The sequence below is a fragment of the Chiloscyllium punctatum genome, chromosome 29 (assembly GCF_047496795.1).
Source record: "Chiloscyllium punctatum isolate Juve2018m chromosome 29, sChiPun1.3, whole genome shotgun sequence".
NCBI classification, from domain to species: domain Eukaryota; kingdom Metazoa; phylum Chordata; class Chondrichthyes; order Orectolobiformes; family Hemiscylliidae; genus Chiloscyllium; species Chiloscyllium punctatum.
The window spans coordinates 63,041,874-63,062,829 of NC_092767.1; the positions used below are offsets into that span (position 1 = coordinate 63,041,874).

The 20,956-nt window shown below is 46.3% G+C and overlaps 2 protein-coding genes across 2 annotated transcripts in view; one reads left to right on the forward strand and one right to left on the reverse strand.

Annotated features, from left to right (window-relative positions):
- The window catches only part of LOC140454472 (spectrin beta chain, non-erythrocytic 1-like), a 274,811-nt gene that overhangs the window by 21,114 nt on the left and 232,741 nt on the right, over positions 1 to 20,956 (forward strand). The gene's annotated exons all lie outside the window — the stretch shown is intronic.
- Positions 606 to 20,956, reverse strand: part of LOC140454473 (nesprin-2-like) — a 38,763-nt gene continuing 18,412 nt past the window's right edge. The window contains exons 8-12 of the mRNA XM_072549241.1: positions 15,095 to 15,195; positions 12,798 to 12,900; positions 9,408 to 9,592; positions 4,345 to 4,409; positions 606 to 3,526 (exon numbers count right to left, since the gene is read on the reverse strand). Of these exons, the coding sequence (XP_072405342.1) occupies positions 3,295 to 3,526; positions 4,345 to 4,409; positions 9,408 to 9,592; positions 12,798 to 12,900; positions 15,095 to 15,195 (686 nt within the window). The 3' untranslated portion in view covers positions 606 to 3,294. The remainder of the gene's footprint in view (positions 3,527 to 4,344; positions 4,410 to 9,407; positions 9,593 to 12,797; positions 12,901 to 15,094; positions 15,196 to 20,956) is intronic.

Sequence of the window (20,956 nt, forward strand, 5' to 3'; positions counted from 1 at the left end):
GGTTTATTTCTGTGCTTTTCCCTTTTTGGGAATGGAGAAGGCCATTTCCATTGCGTTCTGACTCTAGCACAGTACAATCTGGTTAAAGTGTTACTGCTTCCAGTGCACGCACTGTCCACTAACAAGTATTTGATCCTCACTGACGGTGCTCTGCCTGGGGCTGCACAGAGTGGGACAATTTAGTATTTATAACAACTTCTTTCTGTTCATGAAATATCCGAGACCAACCCAACGAGAGACAGCTCCTGCATGTTCTGCTGTTTTTATGCTACTCAACTTGTTGCTATTGTAAAAGGATGTGGGAAATAAGTGTATTTGTGAACAAGTCACACAATGTAGTGCAAAATTGTCCACAAACACACTTTCAATACGGTTTCACCTGTTTACCAAAAGGAGGAGTCAGTGATCAGACATTGTTCAGGCGTGTGTAAAGTGAACAGTTTGCTAGTCGGGGTTGAGATCTGTCCACTGGACAGGTGGCTGTGGGCGCACACGTGTGTGTGTGTGTGTGTGTGTGTGTGTGTGTACATGTTTGGAGCCCAAACACCTGACACAACTGCATGTGCCCAAATATTTTCTGAGGGCCGTTCCCAGATCCGGATCTGACTTGTGCATTTCTGCTGTGTCATTACAATAAAAAGCATCCTGTTGAGGAAATGGCTGCCATTTTCTGATTTCAGGATTCAGCCACCCTGTCCTGAAAGAACAGCTTTCCCTGGAGTGAAACTTCCACACGAGTGGAGTGTTAGAGGTTATGTCACTAGACTAGGAATCCAGAACTTTGGGCTAATGGCAGATGTTGAAAGTCTGGAGTGAAAGGTTAGCCTAATGGTATCCATTTAATCAGTGTCGATTGCTATAAAGATTCATCTAGTTCACTGATGTCCTTTTATGGGAGAAAATTTCCCATCCTTCCCTGCTCTGGCCTACATGCAACTCCAGACCCAGTGAACTGGCCTCGCAGGACTGTTAGGGATGGGTACCAAATGCTAGCTTAGCCATCCTACCATTCAATAAAAGCTGCAGGTACTCCCATGCTTGAGTGGGATGGACTGTGGTAAAAAGGTGCATGTGGAAGGTTTTACATCACGGAATGACTTTTACTTTTTCATGGGATGGATCACTGGCGAGGTCAGCATGTGTTGCTCATCGGTAATTGCCTTTGAATGTGCCAGCTAAGTCATTCCAAATAGCAGTTGAATCAGCCACATTGCTATAGGCCTGGATATAGACCCAGATCAGGTAGAGGGCAGATTCTCTTCTCTAACAGCCATTAATTGGACTCTGAGTTTTCACGGCAACTGATAATAGTTTCACAGTTACTGTTGTTATGGAAACTCATTTCCAATTCCTGACTTGGAAATTCTGCTGGGATTTGAACCTGTAGCCTCAGCATTAACCTGGATCGCTGGGTTACTTAGTCCAGTGACATTATCTCCCCTTGGATACAGGCTGTACAGGCCAACATTTATTGCCCCACCCCTAATTGCCCTTGAGAAGTTGGTGGTGAGCTACCGCATTCAAGACCATGTGGTTTTGGTACATCCACAAGGCCCACAACTTTGACCCAGTGACACTGAAGGAAAGGGGTGGGGGTTATATGCCCAAGGCAGGATGGTGTGATGGGGAACGCGTGATAGGTTGGTACCACATATCTGCTGACTTTGTCCTTCTAGACTGTGGTCAAATGGTGCTTTTCATGGGCTGTGCTAACTGGACAGGTTTCACTTGCCCTGTTATTTTATCGGTTTAACCTCACCAGTGAGTGAGTGTACTCGCACTGAAATGAATCAGCAAATCAAAAGAGGAAATAGAATGGAGTCAACCCCACTGCATTACTGTTTTGCAACACAAGGATCTGGTCTGTGAAGCTTATGCAAGATTGCAGCTATGCAGAACCCAGCCTGAGCAGAGTATCATTTGATAAAGAGCTATATCAATCACCCATCCTTAAATGGTTACCCTTAATCCACACCACCCTGCTGAGACATCCCTACCCACAACTCTCCTTGCCTAGCCAATCAGACATCGAAAACCACCTCACCCCAGCACACAGACATCACTCAGCTCCTGTCTTCAGTCTACCCCAATCTCAACCTGCCCATTGGATCCTGCAGTGGTCACAGCACAGGTGGCAGCCATTTGGCCCATCGAGGCTACAAGACTTCTCCACTTAGCCATGGTAAATGTGGGCTTACAGGGAGAGGATGGGATGGGATGCTGTTCAGAGGGTTGGTGTGGACTTGATGGGCCAAATGGCTTCTATCTGCCCCATCATCATTTCCACATTGGCCCACAGACCACAGGAGTTGAATCAACATCTCCCTTGGAGTCTTCAAGCCTTAAAACATTCTGATTAAAATCAGGCCACACGTTGTATCACATCCACACACAAATACCTCATCATCTTATCCTTGCTGTCACACACTGATTCCTCCTGTCACTTCATTTCTTGCCCCATCTGAGAGTTGTGCAATTTTTCACATTAACCTCTTCCTCTCCTCCAGTCTGTCCAGCTGACAAACTCCTCTCTGTTTGAATGGGAGACACTGAGCCTTGATTAGCAGCAGCTCCCCTAGCCCCTTCCTGGGGCACATCACCCAACAGTAACATGGGACAGGAATACCAAATCGATCCCAGGGGACAAGCTGCTGGAGAATGGAGAGCACCACCTCCCTAAAATAAAGGAAAAAAAGGGGGTCAGTCTCAACACCATGGACTCCTTTCACAGTTGAGTGTCACTCCATGCAAATGGACTCACATTGCCTATCCACCCACATTGTGGGAGCATCACTCTGAACAGCATTTGGGAAATATTACTCTGGAGGGAGCCACAATCAGGCTGTTGAGTGGGTCATGAGGTTTGTTACTCTTGGGGGTGGAAGGGTTGGCTTCGAAGAGTAAATAGTTCCTCCACAAGAACCATTTTGCATCAATGCACAGAGGAGAGAGAATAGATACAAATACAGACACAAGACATGGCATGGTGGAAACAGCTAGCTCTTCAGCCAATCTCGATGATGCAAGGAACAAAGCACGACATTCCCAGATTCCAACCTTGCCGGCCTCAATCCCAGCTTTTGGCCTCAACTTGGCTCCAATCCATCAGTTTCAAACTGGTTCCAATCTGACCCGGTGCTGGACGTTCACTGAACAGGCTGGCTCATTTTGGGATCCAGCAGGTGGATAGTTGGCCAGCTCAAGTCGCAATGTTCACCATTAAGAGTGGGTTCCTCAGTCAATGCAGTCATCAGCCTCTGGGTGAAGAGCAAGAGGTCCCAGGTTCTGCAGAGGTTATGTTGGTGGGGGGCCATTAAGGTAGGACAGCGTGAAGTGAAACGGTAGAAAGGTATTCCTCCGGTGCCAGTTACACTCCTGGATCACAATGGGAAAAACGAGGAGGACTACAGCCAGCAGCACAAGCACCAGTGACAGAACGATGGCCACAACCACAGGGAGGAGAGGCAGGGTGGAACCAGTACAAAGCAATCTGCTCCCCATGGAAGGAGGGGATGGATGGTGTAGCCTGAAAATTCAAAACACAGTGAGCATTACCCTAAGCAGGAGGGGTATCAAGACTAATTGATCAATTAATACTGAACATGTGCCAGTTTGTACCCACTCAAAACTGAGTTGGCAGCACTAGAGCCTCAATAACATATACATACTGGCTCCCATGTGAGACTCTGGCTGCAGTTTCCTTATTGTCTTTCCACCTGGTTGGTCGATGGTGGATACAGAGTGTGGCTCTAAAGGTAGGACAGAGGATGTACAAGGGGCAATAGAGCACTCACCTGTTCCTGTGCCCATCCATGTTTCCGGGATCACTGGGCACTATGATCTAACCTGATGCCCAGTGTGGATCTAGACTATTTTCCAATGTGATCGAAGTCTGGGTTAAAAGACTGTAAGGGTCAAAAGACGACCACTTCATTACATGGTGACGTAATGTTCTAACATCCTCAAATCAGTGGCCACTGGGAAAACTCCAGCTCCAACCAGTGGCATTCGAGGTTCATCGCTGGCACCCTCTCTCTGCCCCATGAAGTCAAGTGAGGTGCTTTCTGTTGCAGGAAGTCAGGGTTTACAGCCACCCCCACCCCTACCCCTGACTGCTCCCAATTTGGAACGACACCTCGAAGAGTGTTGACCCCAGTGTTACCCCAAAACCTCCAAAAATAAGGAATCTCAAGGCCACATTTATCATTGGGAGCCTTTTCTGTTCCTTACTGATTAATGTGGAAGGCTGCAGGGGGACTGGGGCTAAATGAACAATTCTTTGGAACAGTCTGCACAGACATGTTGCCTTCTGTTGTGCTGTAATACACAAACATCTCTACTCACAGCCTGTCAAGTCCTGTAGCCATTTCCAGTGTGGTTGTTCCTCTCTCGCTAAGCTTCTGTTTGGGCTGTTGGGAAAAATTAAGCATTGGCAGAGGTTCAAGCAAATGCCATTAAACCAAAAGTTCCCCTGACCTCATCTGGACAATCCAATCCCACCTTATGTAGCCCTTCCTTTCTCTCGTTCTGTGTCCCTTCCCTTCTTTTTCCTTCCAAACCCCTTGTCTGATACCCGCCTGTCTCTCTAATTTCATTCCTGCCTCACCACTTCTCCCTGTGCCCACTGTCCCTTGTACCCCCTTTCCCTCTCTGACCAACCCAGTTCTCCTGTGTTGTCCTTACCACCCATTGTATCCTCTCTGTCTACTATCTTCCACACTCAGCCTCCCCCCACAACTAACCAGAACTGACAACATTGACTAATTATTATTTTAAGGCAATATTCAATTCTCTTGGAATGACTTGTTTTTCCTGCAGCTTTTGCCTCTAGTTGGAGTTAGACAAATCCTCTAGTCTCGTTCTAAATCCCCAGGAACTGGTCTTTTCAAATCAGGCTTTGAGCTCCCAGGCACATTCCAGCACAATGTGCTGTAGAAACTGGCTGCCTCTAGCTGTGTTCTCTCTCTCCCTCTCTCACACTTATCCTGGCAGACTGACTGGTCTGAGAGTTTGAAGAATCTCTTTTGGAAAGTCTGTAACCTGACCCTACAAATTGCATCCCGTGGACCCGCTCTCAAAACCCACCTCCATGTCAACGTAAATCATAGATCCACGCAGAAATGCTAACGAGCTACCCCTCAAGTCTGTTCTGTTATGTTGATGAAATTAGATGGGATCAACAGATTCCTCCCTGGTCCCAGTGAAGTTTGAATTTCTAAATGGCAAAATCACCTCCCCTTATATATGTGCAAAGACTATATATAGTTCAATATCAGCAAGTCAGCCAGATTACTTAAGTAACACAGAAAACAGGAACAGGAATATACCATTCGGCCTTTCCAGTTCACTCTGCCATTCATTATGATCATGACTGACCATTCAACTCAATCGCCTGTCCCTGATTTTCACCCATATCCTTTGATCCTCATTAGCCCCAATTGCTATACCCAACTCCTCCTTGAAGGCACACAACATTTGACCTCAACTGTTTGCTGTGGTAGTGAATTCCTCAGGCTAACCACTCCCAAAGGGAAGAAAGTGGGGTCACGTGACCTATTCTTAGAAAAACTACCACGTTGAAACCTATATCATCATCTCATCAGCAAAGTTTGAAACGGCTTCTAATTCATGATTTCAAATAGTTTCTGTAAAACAAATGGTTCGTGTGGGACACCTTCCGCCGTTTACCTGATCTGAGTAATTGCTTTTAAACCCTACTGTTAACAGGTTAGCATGTGATATTCTGCTATTCCTCTTGTCTCTATAAGGTCTTAGCTCAGCCCTCAGCCAAACACCTCAGCACCTGTTGCTGGCCTTAAGAATCCAAATGCTTTTTTTTGCCACATTCCCCATGTCCACACTCTTTCATTACTTCAAAAGGATGCACTAATTGGGTCTCAGTCCCAATTGCAGGCCTCAGAACCTAGTTCCCAGCCATGAAGCCAAGACCTTAGCTCCCAATTTCTACTCCATCATTAAGATGTCCCTTTGGAATCCCTTTCTTATATAACTGATTTTGGATGTGAATGTAGCAGGTATGGTTAGTAAGTTTGCAGAGGACAACCAACTTGGCAGTGTACTGGCCAGTGAAGGTGCTAATCTCAGAGTGATCAGATGGGCCAATGGACTGAGGAGTGGCAGATGGAGTTTAATTTAGATAAATGTGAGATGTTACATTTTAGAAAGGCAAATCAGGGCAGGACGTATATATTTAATGGTAAGATCCTTGGGAGTGTTGCTGAACAAAGAGACTTAGAGGTGCGGGCACATAGTTCCCTGAAAGGGGAGTTGTAGGTCGACAGGGTGTGGAAAGCATTTAGTACACTTGCCTTTATTGGTCAGTGCATCAACTGTAGGAGCTGGGATGTCATGTTGCCACTGTACAGGACATTGGTGAAGCCACTTATGGAATACTGCATTCAGTTCTGGTCTCCCTGCTATAGGAAAGATGTTGTGAAACTTGAAAGGGTTCAGAAAAGATTTACAAGGATGTTGCCAGGGTTGGAGTGTTTGAGTTATAGGGAGAGGCTGAACAGGGTGGGGCTGTTTCTTCCTGGACCGTCGGAGGCTAAGGGGTGACCTTATAGAGGTTTATAAAATCATGAGGGGCATGGATAGGATAAATAGACAAAGTCTTTTCCCTGGGTTGGGGTGAGCCCATAACTAGAGGACATAGGTTCAGGGTGAGAGGGAAAAGATATAAAAGAGACCTAAGGGGCAACTATTTCACGCAGAGGGTGGTGTGCGCGCGGAATGGGCTGCCAGAGGTGGTGGTCTAGGCTGGTACAGTTAGAACATTTAAAAGGCATCTGGATGGGTACGTGAATGGGAAGGGTTTAAGAGGGATCGGGCCATATTCAGGTAAATCGGACTGAATCAGTTTAGGAAAATCAGGTTGGCATGGACGATATGGACTGTAAGGTCTGTTGTTCCTGTGCTTTACAAGTCTGACTCTGTAATCACAGAATTGTTACGACACAGAAAGATGCCAGTTGGCCTATTATTCCTGGACTGGTTTTGTTACTTAGTCCCAATCTCCTGCTTTTTCCCTATAAAATTGCATACCAAACAATATAATGCCCTTTAAGAATATCTCAATGGAACCTGCCTCCACTTCTTTTCCAGAGGGTGCGTTCCAGATCCTAACTACTCACCGTGTGAAAATGTTTCTTTTTCCCCCTCACATCACCCTTGCTTCATTTGCACATCACTTTTAATCTATGCCTTTTTGTTCTTGTTTCTTTTGCGAGGGAGAATAGCTTCTCCCTATCTGCTCCCTCTAACCCACTTGTGATTTTGAAAACTTCAGTCAGATCTCATCTCGACAATGCCAACTCCAATCTATCCTCACAAGGGGGGCAAGGTGACTCAGTGGTGAGCACTGTTGTCTCACAGCACCAGCGACCTGGGTTCAATTCCAGCCTCGGGTGTGGAGTTTGCACATTTCCCTGGGTCTGTGTGGGTTTCCTCTACGTGCTCTGGTTTCCTCCCACACTGCAAAGATGTGCAGATTAGGTGAATCGGCCACATTAAATTGACCATCATGTTCAGAGATGCGTGGGTTAGGTGTAGTCAGGGGTAAAAAGTAGACTAACAGGGTAGGGGAACGGGATGGAGTTGGATATTCTCCGAAGGGTTGGTGTGGACTTGTTGAGCTGAAGGGCCTGTTTCCACACTGTAGGGATTCTAACTGAAGTTTTGCATTTCTGGAATTATTCTTGCAAACCATTTCTACGCACACACTCCAGCACATTCACATCTTTCCAACAATGAAGGGGCCGACAACTGTCCACAATACTCATTCTCCAGAAGTTGTACAGTTTTAGTATCATCTCCCTGCTCTTGTACTCCATGCCCCGATTAATAAAGCCAAATCCATTATGCTATATTGACTCCTCACTCCAGCTGTCTTGTAACCCTCAGTTACATTCACAGACACACACACACACAGACACAGACAGACGTTCCTCTGCTCCCATACCCTCTTCAAAACTGGACCACCTATTTTATATTCTCTTTCAATATTCTCCTGACCAAAGTGCTTCACCTGATACATCTCTGCATTGAACTTCATAAGATTAGATTAGATTACTTACAGTGTGGAAACAGGCCTTTCGGCCCAACAAATCCACACCGACCTGCCGAAGCGCACCCACCCAGACCTATGTTTACCCCTGCACCTAACACTACGGGCAATTTAGCATGGCCAATTCACCTGACCTGCACATCTTTGAACTGTGGGAGGAAACCGGAGCACCTGGAGGAAACCTACGCAGACACGGGGAGAACGTGCAAACTCCACACAGTCAGTCGCCTGAGGTGGGAATTGAACCCGGGTCTCTGGCGCTGTGAGGCAGCAGTGCTAACCACTGTGCCACATGTTTGCCCACTCCATCAACTTGTCAATGTCCTTTTGGAGTTCCACATTCAACCCAGTTCTTCCAAGTTTAAACAAAGTTTGCAAAGGCACATTGTCCCCTGCACACCAGATCCAGGTCATTAATCTATATCAGAAAAAACACGAGTCTTAATACCAACCTCTGGGAAACTCCACTACAAACCTTCCTCCAGCCTGAAAAATATCCATTGTACGCCATTCTCTATTTCATATCACTCTGCCAGTTTTTTTTAATCCACTTTGCAACTGTCCTTTTTATTCAGTGACCTGCAACTTTCCTCAAGGTCTATATAGTATGGCTCTTAGCAAATGCCTTCAGAAAAGTCACATAAAACATATCAATCCACATTGAGCCTGTTCTCTCTCCAAAAGACTCCAGCAAGTTGGTCAAACAAGATTTCCCCTTTAGAAATCAGTGCTGACTCTCCCTAAACAAACCATTTTTGGCAAACGTGATCACTCAATCCAACCTAAATAATAGCTTCTAGAAGTTTCCACTCTACCGAAGTTAAACTTGTCCTTAATAGCTGGGGTTATTCATTTTAACCTTTCTGCAAAAGGCTTTAATGTTTGCAATTCTCCAGTCTTACGGCACCTCTCCTGAGTCCAGGCAAGTTTGAAATTCAGGCAAATATCCCCATACTTTCTACCTCACTCCCCTCAAAAGCCTTGAATGTATCTAATAAAGTTCCGCTTTAAGTGCCCATTGTAGCTCTGCCCACCAAAGAGAGCTGGTGCGTTTGGGGGAGGGAGGAGAGAGGAAGCAGTGACCCCAATTGGGGGCGGGGCGCATAGTGGGGGGGAGGGGGGCAATGACCCCAGCTGGGAGTGGGAGCTGTGCCATCCCCCCCCCCAAGGCCAGGGACAATGCGCATAGGGAGGAACCTTACCCCCAGCAGTGTGCGTACAGGTGAGGTGCGGCCCCAATGAGGAATGAGGCACGTAGGGGGGAGCAGTATCCCAATGATGAAAACACGAGGTAGTAAATGGAAGTTTGACTTTCACTGACCTCCAGCATTTGAAGCCACTGCTTCACGTATCTGGCCCTTGCCTTGGGGCCCACCCTCTGACTTTGGAACCGGTCTGAGTGGCTTCGTCCTGGCCACTCTCTTGTTGCCTCTTGTTGCCACGTCTGGATTCCGTTCCTCTTCCTCAGTTTCCCTGTGAGTGGCTTTTCAACAGCATCAGCGACATCTGGAGATAAAGACATCAATGCTGTAATCTACTGGCATTGGCCAACTCTGTTATGGGCTCTGCTTGATTTCCATTTCCCAATTCCCAAAATGTGTTTGTCTCATTGTTTCCATCATCCTCAGTATGGCTGTCGAGGAAGATTGAGAAAATCAAATTTAAAAAAGGGATGGTGACAAAGGAGAATGTGAGGACTGCAGATGCTGGAGATCAGAGCTGAAAATGTGTTGCTGGAAAAGCGCAGCAGGTCAGGCAGCATCCAAGGAGCAGGAGAATCGATGTTTCAGAAGAGTTCATGCCCGAAACGTCGATTCTCCTGCTCCTTGGATGCTGCCTGACCTGCTGCGCTTTTCCATGGTGACAAAGGGTACAGTAAAGGGGTTTAAAACATCCTCAAGAGGGTATGGATAATGTTCCTAACCCCGGGCAAGGAGTTAGAATTATACAGCACACAAATAGACCCTTCAGCCCAATTTATCCACGTCAACCTGGTTTCCAAAACTGAACTAGTTCCATGTGCCTGCCTTTTACCCCATATCCCTCGAAACCTTTCCTATCCATGTACCTTGTCTAAATGTTACCATTGTACCTACTTCCACCATTTCCTCTGGCAGCTCATTCCATACATGCACCACCCTCTGTGTGAACAAGTTTCCCTGCAGGTCCCTTTAAATCTTTCCACTCATCTTAAACCTAAGCCCTCTAGTTTTGGACTCCCCTACGCTGGGGACAAGACTTTGGCTATTCACCTTATCCATGCCCCTCATGATTTTATAAACCTCTAAGATCATCTCTCAGCCTCCTATGCTCCATGAGAAAAAGTCCCAGTCTATTCAATCTCCTTATAACTCAAACCTCCAGTCTTGGTAACATGCTTGTAAATCTTTTTTGCACCTTTTCAAGTTTAATAGCATCCTTCCTATTAGCAGGGTGACCAGAATTGTCCACAATACTCCAGATGTGGTCTTACCAATATCTGGTACAGATCTAACAAAGTCCCCCAACTCCTATATTCAGTACTCTGACCGATGAAAGAAAGTGTGCCAAATGCCTTCTACCCCAGCTGTGATGCCACTTCCAAGGAACTATGAACCTGCACCCCTGGGTCTTTCTGACACTGTTCAAGGCTCTATCATTAACTGTGGAAGTCCTGGCCTGATTTGTCTTACCAAAACACAACACCTTGCAGTATCTAAATTTAACGTCATTTGCTATTCCTCAGCCCCCTCATCCCGTTGATTAAGATCCCATTATACTCTTTAGATAACCTTCTTCAGTGTCCACTATACCACCAACTGTGGTGTCATTTGCAAATTTACAAACAATGCCTCCTATATCCTCATTGAAATTATTTATTTAAGCAATGAACATCAGTGGACCTCGCACCAATCCTTGTGGCACACCGCTGGTCACAGGCCTCCAGTCTGAGCAACAACCCTCCACCATCACCGTCTGTCTCCTACCATCAAGCCAATTTTGTATCCAGTTGGCTCGCTCTCCCTGGTTCACATGTAACCTAACCTTACTAACCAGACTACAACATGGAGCCTTGATGAGGCCTTGCTAAATCCAATGTCGACAATGTCTGCTGCTCTTCCTTCATCTACCTTCGCAGGTGATCTAAAACAAAACTAAAATTTTGTTAGACATGCACAAAGCCATGTTGACTATCCCTAATCAGTCCTTGCCTTTCTAAATTCATATAGATCCTGTCTCTCAGAATTCAGTCTAACAACTTAACCACACTGAGGTTAGACTCACTGGTCTGTAGTTCCCTGGTTTTGCCTTGCAACTTCTCAAATAATGACACAGCATTAACCACCCTCCAGACTTCTGACACCTCACTCATGGCTACAAAGTTCTCTGCTAGGGGCTCTGCAATTCTTCCCTAGCTTCCCTCAATGTCCTAGGATACACTTGATCAGGTCCCAGGGATGTATCTACCTTTATGACCTCTAGCACCACCTCTTCTGTAATGTGGACTCTTTTCAAGACATCACTATTTATTTTGAGTTCCCTAGCTTTCACATCTTTCTCCACTGTAAATACTGACGCAAACGTTTTGCAGGAAGCTTTTGACAGTAAATAAGGGCTTACTCTTTCCTGTAACAGAATGGTCAGTAATCAGAGGATATCAATTTCTGATCATTGGGAAAAGGTCCAGAGGAGAGGAGAATGTTTTTAATTTTTAAAAACACTCATGACGTGAAATGTAACGACTGAAATGGTCGTGGGAACGTTTTACAAAGCGTTTGTAATATGGGCGGCACAGTGGTTAACACTGCTGCCTCACAGCACTGGGGACCCAGGTTCGATTCCACTCTTGGGTGACCGTCTGTGTGGGTTTCTGTCGGGTGCTCCGGTTTCCTCCCATATTGGCCTTGCTAAATTGCCCGTTAGTATCTGATGATGTACAGGCCTGGTGGGTTAGTCATGATAAATACAAGGTTATGGGGGTAAGATAGGGGTGGGTATGGATGGGATGCCCTTTGGAGCGTCAGCGCAGACTCGGTCGGCTGGATGGCCTCTTTCTGCACTGAGGGAGGGGAATGGGATCAAACAGATAATTATTTTTAACAGTTGGGAAAGACACAGTGGGGATCTGTCCAAATCTGGCCGTGGCCAGGTGAGACAGTATTCTGCCAGATTCTTTCAAGTCTGCAACTCATGGAGCCAAGGAAGTGGAATAGAGGATCAAACTGAGCCAATGGCCAGACAGGGAGAGCAATGGATAGATGGAATCAAGTGTATGTTTGTATTAATCAGGAACTGCAGGCATTCAGCAGGCAAACAAAGGGCCAAAAGGATAAACAGTTGGAATTTTGATGCTTCTTTCAAAATCCTATAAATCACATTATTTCAGACAGACCATCCCCCTTCACCATGGACTCTCCTCCCTGGAACCTCCCCCCGAAAAGATCCTCAAACGTAAATCTATCCCATGCCTTACTCTCTACACTCCTCACTCCCACCACTAGATCCTACCTCAAACCTCTGCGTTCTCCCACTGGAACCCTCAGTGTTCCCTCCACACACCTAAATTCTCCCATTCTCAGCAAGAGGGCTCTCTCTTCTTTCTCCCCTGCCCTGAGCCCCCATGACCTCTGGACCCCTTCCAATCCAGTCGCCCGTTCCCTTGTGCCTGATGTGTAGTGTTCAGTTGACTGCAGTGGATAGGGGAAAGAGACAGAGAGGAGCATTCCCTTACCACAGGAGAGTCTGTCTCTGACTTGCAACTGGGTGTCAAACAGAGGACCATGGTCACCTGATACTGTGTTAACTTCAGAGTCACACTGACAGCCCACATCCATCTGGGGGGGAAACAGTAACAATAGTGAGCACAGTGAGCAGCACAGCCAGAGTGGGAGGCAGCTGGGGGGCAGTGGGATAGGATGGATAGAGAGACAGACAGCTAGGAGGGGTGAGAGAGACACATGCAGCAGGGGTGGGGGGGGCAGAGACAGAGAGTGGATGTAGAGAGAGAGAGAGAGAGAGAGAGACAGCCAGCCAGCTAGGAGGGGAAGAGACAGACAGATACAGCTGGGAGAGTGGGGGGGGAAAGAGAAGAAGAGAGAAGACACACACACACACACACACACACACAGTTGGAGGTGGGAGAGAGGGAGAAAGACAGCCATGTGGGGTTGTGGGGGGGGAAAGAGGAGAGAGACAGACAGAAAACACGAATGAGAGAGCGAGGTGGAGAGAAAGTGTGTGTGAGAGGCAGCCGGAGAAAATCAGAGACAGACAGAGAGAGACAGAGAGCGAGCACACAAGCAAGAGAGACAGACAGAGAAAGAGAGAGAGAGAGACAGACAGAGCTGGACACACACACAGAGACCATTACCAGATACTGAATTGCTGATGTTATAGAACCACTCACCTCAAAGCATGAACAAACGATCCAGAGATACATTCAAGTCCTATAAGCAACTGGGGAATTTCACTTCAATTAAACAAACAAACTGGCACTGAGGTGGACAATTGGTCAATGATTTAATGACATGGCAGAGTAAGGCCCGACAGGTTGAACTCCCTGCTCCTGTCCCTCTGTTACTAAAATACAAGGCTGAAAGCTTTGCAACTACCTTCAACCAGCAGTGTCGCGTTGATGACCCACCTTAACTTCCTGCTACCATCTCAGGTTCCGATCTTCAGCCAATTCTATTCCCTCCTGGATATAACCCGGTTCATGACAACACTCTAGTTACAGCAGTGTACTCATCCTCCAGAATTAGCCAGGGTCTGAGCCACACCTCCCCAGTATTGTTCCAACACTGGCCTTTACCCAACAACATGGAAACTTGCCCAGGTATCATAAATCAAGATGCACAAAGTCAACCTTTGAACCCATGCCATACCATACCCAAAAATGGGCATCAACTCACAAGCAGATTACAACACCAATGTTAGCGTTGGTGGAGAAATCAGACCAAAATAAGTAATTCAAATTAAAAACGCAGTGTGGCATGTACATTGAATGAATGAATCTCTCAACATTTTAACCAAACATTAAACCATCTTGCAAACTTCAAATTCATTGTCTTTGACAAATCAATTCTGTCACTGTGGCTCTGGTGTAATCACAAGGATCACTTTCAGAATCAACTCGCCACAAAAGATTCACTTTAATTTCATTGGATATTCAACATTTTGTGAACAGTCAGACAACAATTTGTGAACCAAGAGAAGTCACAGGATGAGGGCATTGCTGCTTAGGGCAGTATTTACTGCCCATCCCTAATTGCCCAGAGGACAGTTCAGAGTCAACCACATTGTTGTGGGTCTAAAGTCACATGTAGGCTAGACCAGGTAAGGACAACAGATTTCTTCCCTAAAGGATATTAGTGAACCAGATTGTTTTTTTCTGACAACAGTTCCATGGTCATCAAACTCTTAATTCTAGCTTTTTATTGAATTCAAGTTCCACCATCTGCTGTGGCAAGGTTTGTACCCAGGTCCCCAGACACTCCTTTTGGATTAATAGCCTGGTGATAATACCACTAAGCCATCACCTCCCTCAAAATCCTTCATAGCTTTCTGCAGTCTTCCCCCTCCCCCACCCCCATTTATTTAACCTTCAGCTCCTTTAGTCTTCCTGTCAAAAGTGCATAACCTCACCATTTCCCTGTCATGCTTTTGCCTAGGAACCTAACCTCTGTATTGCGTCTTTGCAGGAAGACAAGAAGCCACCAACCAGCCCATGACAAACTCAGTCTTTCCAATAGCAGGTTTGGAATGAGGCTGGTCAGGATGGTCCTTGCTAAACAGGTTCAGGACAAGCCAGGTTCCCTATGCAGCTGAGGTCTCTGTACAAACCCTTTACGTACTGAAGGTTAGACACAAAAGGTCACACATTACTGAGGAGCGTCCCTCTCTACAGATGGGAGTCATCACCTTACCTCAGCAAACAAGGAGAAAAGCACTTGGCTTTGGAGGTTTTCGTTCACATTAATAACAACAACATTGGCAACTCAGGACATAGCTCAGCAATATTGTTCTCACCTGCTGTGTTGTGCTGGAGTCATACATCCATTCACCATGGATCTGCTGGTTTCTCCTACAGCCCCACGGATTGGCGATGGCATCTGGACCATCAGGCTGGTCTGAAATGGAGGACACATTATGCAGGACTTGTCTGTCTCAAGCACCTGTTCATCCACTAACACGAGGCACCAGAAGAGGGAGACCCTCATCACTCTCAGAGCCGAATCCGTTCAGATGTCCCCTATCCCATTCTCACACCTCAATGTATCAAAGGCATCTACTTGCTCAAGAATAGTCTGTTCACAAAAATCAGTGACTTTCAGAGGCTCAAAAATGATCCCTGCTCCATTGTCAGTGACTTGCAAGGGAGACAGACTACAAAGGTGACAGGAGGTCCAACTCTAGTGTGGAGTAGAGTCATACTGCACAGAAACAGACCCTTCCATCCAACCAGTCCATGATGAACATAATCCCAAATTAAACTAGTCCCTAATGCCCGCACTTGGTCCATATCCCTCCAAACATTTCTTACTCATGTACTTATCGAAAAATCTTTTAAATGTGGTAACTGTAACCGTATCCACCACTTCCTCTGGATGTTCATTCCACACATGAACCACTGCGTAAAAAGAAAAAATTGATCATGTCTTTTTAAAATCTTTCTTCTCACACCTTAAAAATATACCCCTTGTCTTGAAACCCCCCATCCTAATCACCTGCTATTCACCTCATCTATACCCCTCATGATTTTGTAAACCTCTATAAGGTCATCCCTTAACCTCCGATGCTGCAGTGAGAAAAGTCCCAGCCTATCCAGCCACTCAAAACCTCCATTCCCAGCAACATCCTGGTAAATCTCTTCTGAATGGCATAATGATGCAATGGGATCGTGATGTACAACTCTTTACCACAGAGTGATGTTGAGGCTATGTCATTCACTATATTCAAGGCGAGATAGATTTTAAATCTGTAAGGGAATTAAGAATTATGAAGGAAAGACACGGATTAGAACAGTTTGGTGCTTGTTTTTCACTGGCACAGATGTGATCGGCTGAAGTCCCTTTCTCACGGGCTGTAGATCTTGATGACTCCAAGTGGAGTTGAGGATTATCAGACCAGCCATGATCTCACCGAATGGTGGAGCAGACTTGATGGGCCAAATGGCCTACTTCTGCGCTAATGTCTTATTGTCCTTCTGATGTAATGGGGACATCAGCAGTCACACGCTAGGGATGGAGGGGAGAGACTGGTTTGTACCGGTGAGAGATGCCCTTACCTTGGCAAAATAAGTTGCACAATAGAGGAAATGAAATCGTTTAGCAGAAACCTACCAGAATCAGATTCTTGTTCCTCTTTGGCAGAAATGGACCATGAGTGCACCAGGAGAAATCAAAATAGCATTGCAAAGTAGAACCAAGCCCTGGTCTTGGTGTCAATGTTGGTGACACTTCTCCAAATACAAATTGTTCCATGCAGATTTTGTCAATGGGACCAATCAGATAATGATTTCAAGGGGAGGAATCAGAGATACACTGAGTCGATAGTAACGTCAGCACCAGTTGGTCAGTCACTGCCTCTTGCTGCAACCATTGAGGATGGTGAAGGTTCACAGAGAGGTCAGCTTAAGGAGCTGTGGACAAGGCCATCATGGAAATGGAATCGTATTGGGGCTTTCAGGTCAGAAAGCTGAGGTAGCAGCTCGATACTTTGCTGGATGCAGTGGGGTCCATTGCAGGCAGCCTAGTGGGGTTAAAGAGACCTCCTAAAAGCACAGCATGGATACTTCAGCAAACACAACCCGATCAGAGATCCCACTGGGCAGGGGACCCCATCAAATAGGTTCCTTACTGACCTGCGTAGGCGAAGAAGTTGTTGTGGGGAAATGGTGTGTGGAAAGCAAACTCATTTCCAATTGTATCATTGTAGGCCTTTGAGACAAACCTGACAGATGCTTTGCAGACAGAACTCACCCAATATGTCAGGCAGTGTGCAGAACCCTGTCATAGTCTGTGGAAATGCTAAAGCTCCTGACTGTTAGTCAAGTAGTTTTCTTTCATTCCCAGCATGTGGCTGAGATACCATTTATTGCCCATCCCCAGCTGCCCCTTTGAGGTGGTGGGTGCTCAACTGTCTTCCTGAACTGTTACAGTCCACATGCTGTAGGTAGATTCACAATGCTGTTAGGGAGGTTGTTCCAGGAGTTTGTCAAGAGACAGAAGGACCAGGAATAAAAGTCTTCTGAGCCGGATGGGATTTACCCTAGGATTCTCTGGGAAGCCAGGGAGGGGATTGCCAAGCCTTTGGCTTTGATCTTTATGTCGTCATTGTCCACAGGAATTGTGCCAGAAGGCTGGAGAATAGCAAATGTTGTTCTCGTATTCAAGAAGGCGAGTAGAGATAACCCTGGTAATTGTAGACCTGTCAGCCTTACTTCAGTTGTGGGTAAAGTGTTGGAAAGGGTTATAAGAGATAGAATTTACAATCATCTAGAAAGGAATAAGTTGATTAGGGATAGTCAACACGGTTTTGTGAAGGGTAGGTCATGCCTCACAAACCTTATTGAGTTCTTTGAGAAGGTGACCAAACAGGTGGATGAGGGTAAAGCAGTTGATGTGGTGTATATGGATTTCAGTAAGGTATTTGATAAGGTTCCCCACGGTAGGCTACTGTACAAAATACGGAGGCATGGGATTGAGGGAGATTTCGCGGTTTGGATCAGAAATTGGCTAGCTGAAAGAAGACAGAGGGTGGTGGTTGATGGGAAATGTTCATCCTGGAGTTCAGTTACTAGTGGTGTACCACAGGGATCACTTTGGGTCCACTCTTGTTTGTAATTTTTATAAATGACCTGGATGAGGGCATAGAAGGATAGGTTAGTAAATTTGCAGATGACACTAAGGTCAGTGGAGTTGTGGATAGTGAAAAAGGATGCTGTAGGTTACAGAGGAACATGGATAAGCTGCAGAGCTGAGCTGAGAGGTGGCAAATGGAGTTTAATGCAGTAAAGTGTGAGGTGATTCATTTTGGAAGTAACAGGAATGCAGAGTACTGGGCTAATGGTAAGATTCTTGGTAGTGTAAATGAGCAGAGAGATCTCGGTATCCAGGTATGTAGATCCTCGAAAGTTGCCATCCAGGTTGATAGGGTTGTTAAGGAGGCAGTGTGTTCACTTTTATTGGTAGGGTGATAGTGTTTTGGAGCCATGAGGTCATACTGCAGCTGTACAAAGCTCTGGTGTGGCCACATTTGGAGTATTGTGTAGAGTTCTGGTCACCACATTATAGGAAGGATGTGGAAACTTTGGAAAGGGTTCAGGAGGAGATTTACTAGGACGTTGCCTGGTATGGAGGGAAGGTCTTATGAGGAAAGGCTGAGGGACTTGAGGGTGTTTTCATTAGAGAGAAGATGGAGAGGTGACTTAATTGAGACATATAAATCAGAGGGTTAGATAGGGTGGAGTGTAAGAGCCTTTGTCCTCGGATGGTGATGGCTAGCATGAGAGGACATAGCTTCAAATTGAGGGGTGATAGATATAGGATAGATATCAGAGGTACTTTCTTTACTCAGAGTAGTAGGGGCGTGGAACACACTGCCTGCAACAGTAGTAGACTCGCCAACTTTAAGGGCATATGGACAAGAACAGAATAGTGTAGGTTAGATGGGTTTCAGATTGGTTTCACAGGTCAGCGCAACATCGAGGGCTGAAGGTCCTGTACTGCACTGTAATGTTCCATGTTCTAAGTTTCTGAGTCAGGATGGTGGAGTGGTGAACATGCAGGTGGTTGTGTTCCCACATACTCTTTGTCCTTCAAAATGGAACTGGTTGTGGGTTTGGAAGGTGCTGTCTGAGGATCATGGGTGAATTTCCGCAGCGCCTCTTGTAAGTGGTACACACCGATGTTACTGAGAGTCAGTGGAGGGAGTGGATGTTTGTGGACATAGTGCCAATCAAATGGGCTGCTTTGTCCTGGATGGTGTCAAGCTTCTTGAACATTGTTGGAGATGCACCCATCCAGGCAAGTGAGGAGTATTCCATCACACTCCCAATGTGTCTCTTCTAGATGGTGGACAGTCTTTGGGGAGTCAAGGGTTGTGTTACATGCTGCAGGATTCCTAGCCTGCAACCTGCAATTGTAGCCATTGTGTTAATGTGATGAGTCCAGTTGAGTTTCTGGTCAATGACAGGGGCTTCAGCAATAATAGTGCCATTGTCTGTCAGGGGGCAATGGTTAGATTTCTGTTGTCGGAAGCGGTCATTGCCTGGAACTTATGAGGCACAAATGTTACTTGCTACTTGTCAGCCCATGTCTGGACATTAGATTAGATTCCCTACAGTGTGGAAACAGGCCCTTCGGCCCAACAAGTCCACACCGACCCTCCGAAGAGCAACCCACCCAGACCCATTCTACTGATCACTGCACCTAACCTATGGGCAATTTAGCACGGCCAGTTCACCAGACCTGCCAGTCTTTGGATTGTGGAAGGAAACCGGAGTACCCGGAGGAAATCCACGCAGACACGGAGAATGTGAAAACCCTACACAGTCGGGAATCGAACCCAGGTCCCTGGTGCTGTGAGGCAACAGTGCTAGCCATTGAGCCTCTGTGCCACCCCTTCCAGATCTTGTTGCATTTGAACATGGACTGCTTCAGTCCGAGTCGTAAATGGTGCTGAACTTTGTGTAATCAACCACAAACATCCAGACTTCTGACCTTACGATGGAGGGAGGTTAATTAATGAAGATGGTTGGGGCACAGGACACTACCCGAAGGAACTCCTGGAGTTAAGATGACCGATTTCAGACAACCACAACCGGATCTGACTATAACCAGAGTTTTCTCCGATTCATATTGATTCCAGTCTTGATGCCACACTTAGTTGAAAGCGGCCTTTAGATTAGAAGATTAGAAGCATGACAGCGTTGAAACAGGCCCTTCAGCCCAATAAGTCCACACCGACCCTCTGAAGAGTAACCCACTGAGACCCATTCCCTTACCCTGTATTTACCCCAACTAACTTATATATCCCTGAAAACAACGGGCAATTTAACATGGCCAATTCATCTCGCCTGCACGTCTTTGGATTGTAGGTGGAAACCGGAACACCGGGAGGAAACCCACGCAGACACGGGGAAGACAATGTGCAAAGTCCATATCGTCGTCCAAGGTTAGAATTGAAGCCAGGTCACTGGTGCCGTGAAGCAGGGGCCTTGATGTCAAGGGCTGCCCCTCTCACCTCACCCTCTGGAATTCAACTCTTTTGTCCATGTTTAAACCCAGGCTGGAATGAGGTCAGGAGCGGAGGTCAAACCCTGGTGGAACCCAGATTGGGCAGCACAATTGTTGAGCAGGAGCTGCTTGATAGCACTGTTGATGACACCTTCCATCACTTTACAGCTGATTGAGTGTAGACTGATGGGGCAGTAATTGGCCGAGTTGGATTTGTCCTGCTTCTTCAGCAGAGGATATAAATACCTGGGCAATTTTTTACATTGTCAGGTAGATGCCAGTATTATAACTGTACTGAAAGACCTTGGGCTAGGGGAGTGAAAAAGTGTGGAGCACAAGTCTTCAGTACTATTGCTGGAATGTTGTCAGGGCTTATAGCATTTGCCAGTATCTCCAACCATTTCTCGATAACATGTGGAGTGAATCGAATTGGCTGAAGACCACTGGAAGAGGCTGAGATGGATCATCCACTTGGCACCTCAGGCTGAAGATTGCTGCGATTGCATCAGCATTCTCCCCTGATGTGCTGGGCTCTTCTATCATTGAACATGGAGAGGTTTGTGGAGCTTCCTACTCCAATGATTGGTTAATTGTCCACCACCATTCACACCTGGATGTGACAGGACTGCAGAGCTCAGATCGGATCCGTCAG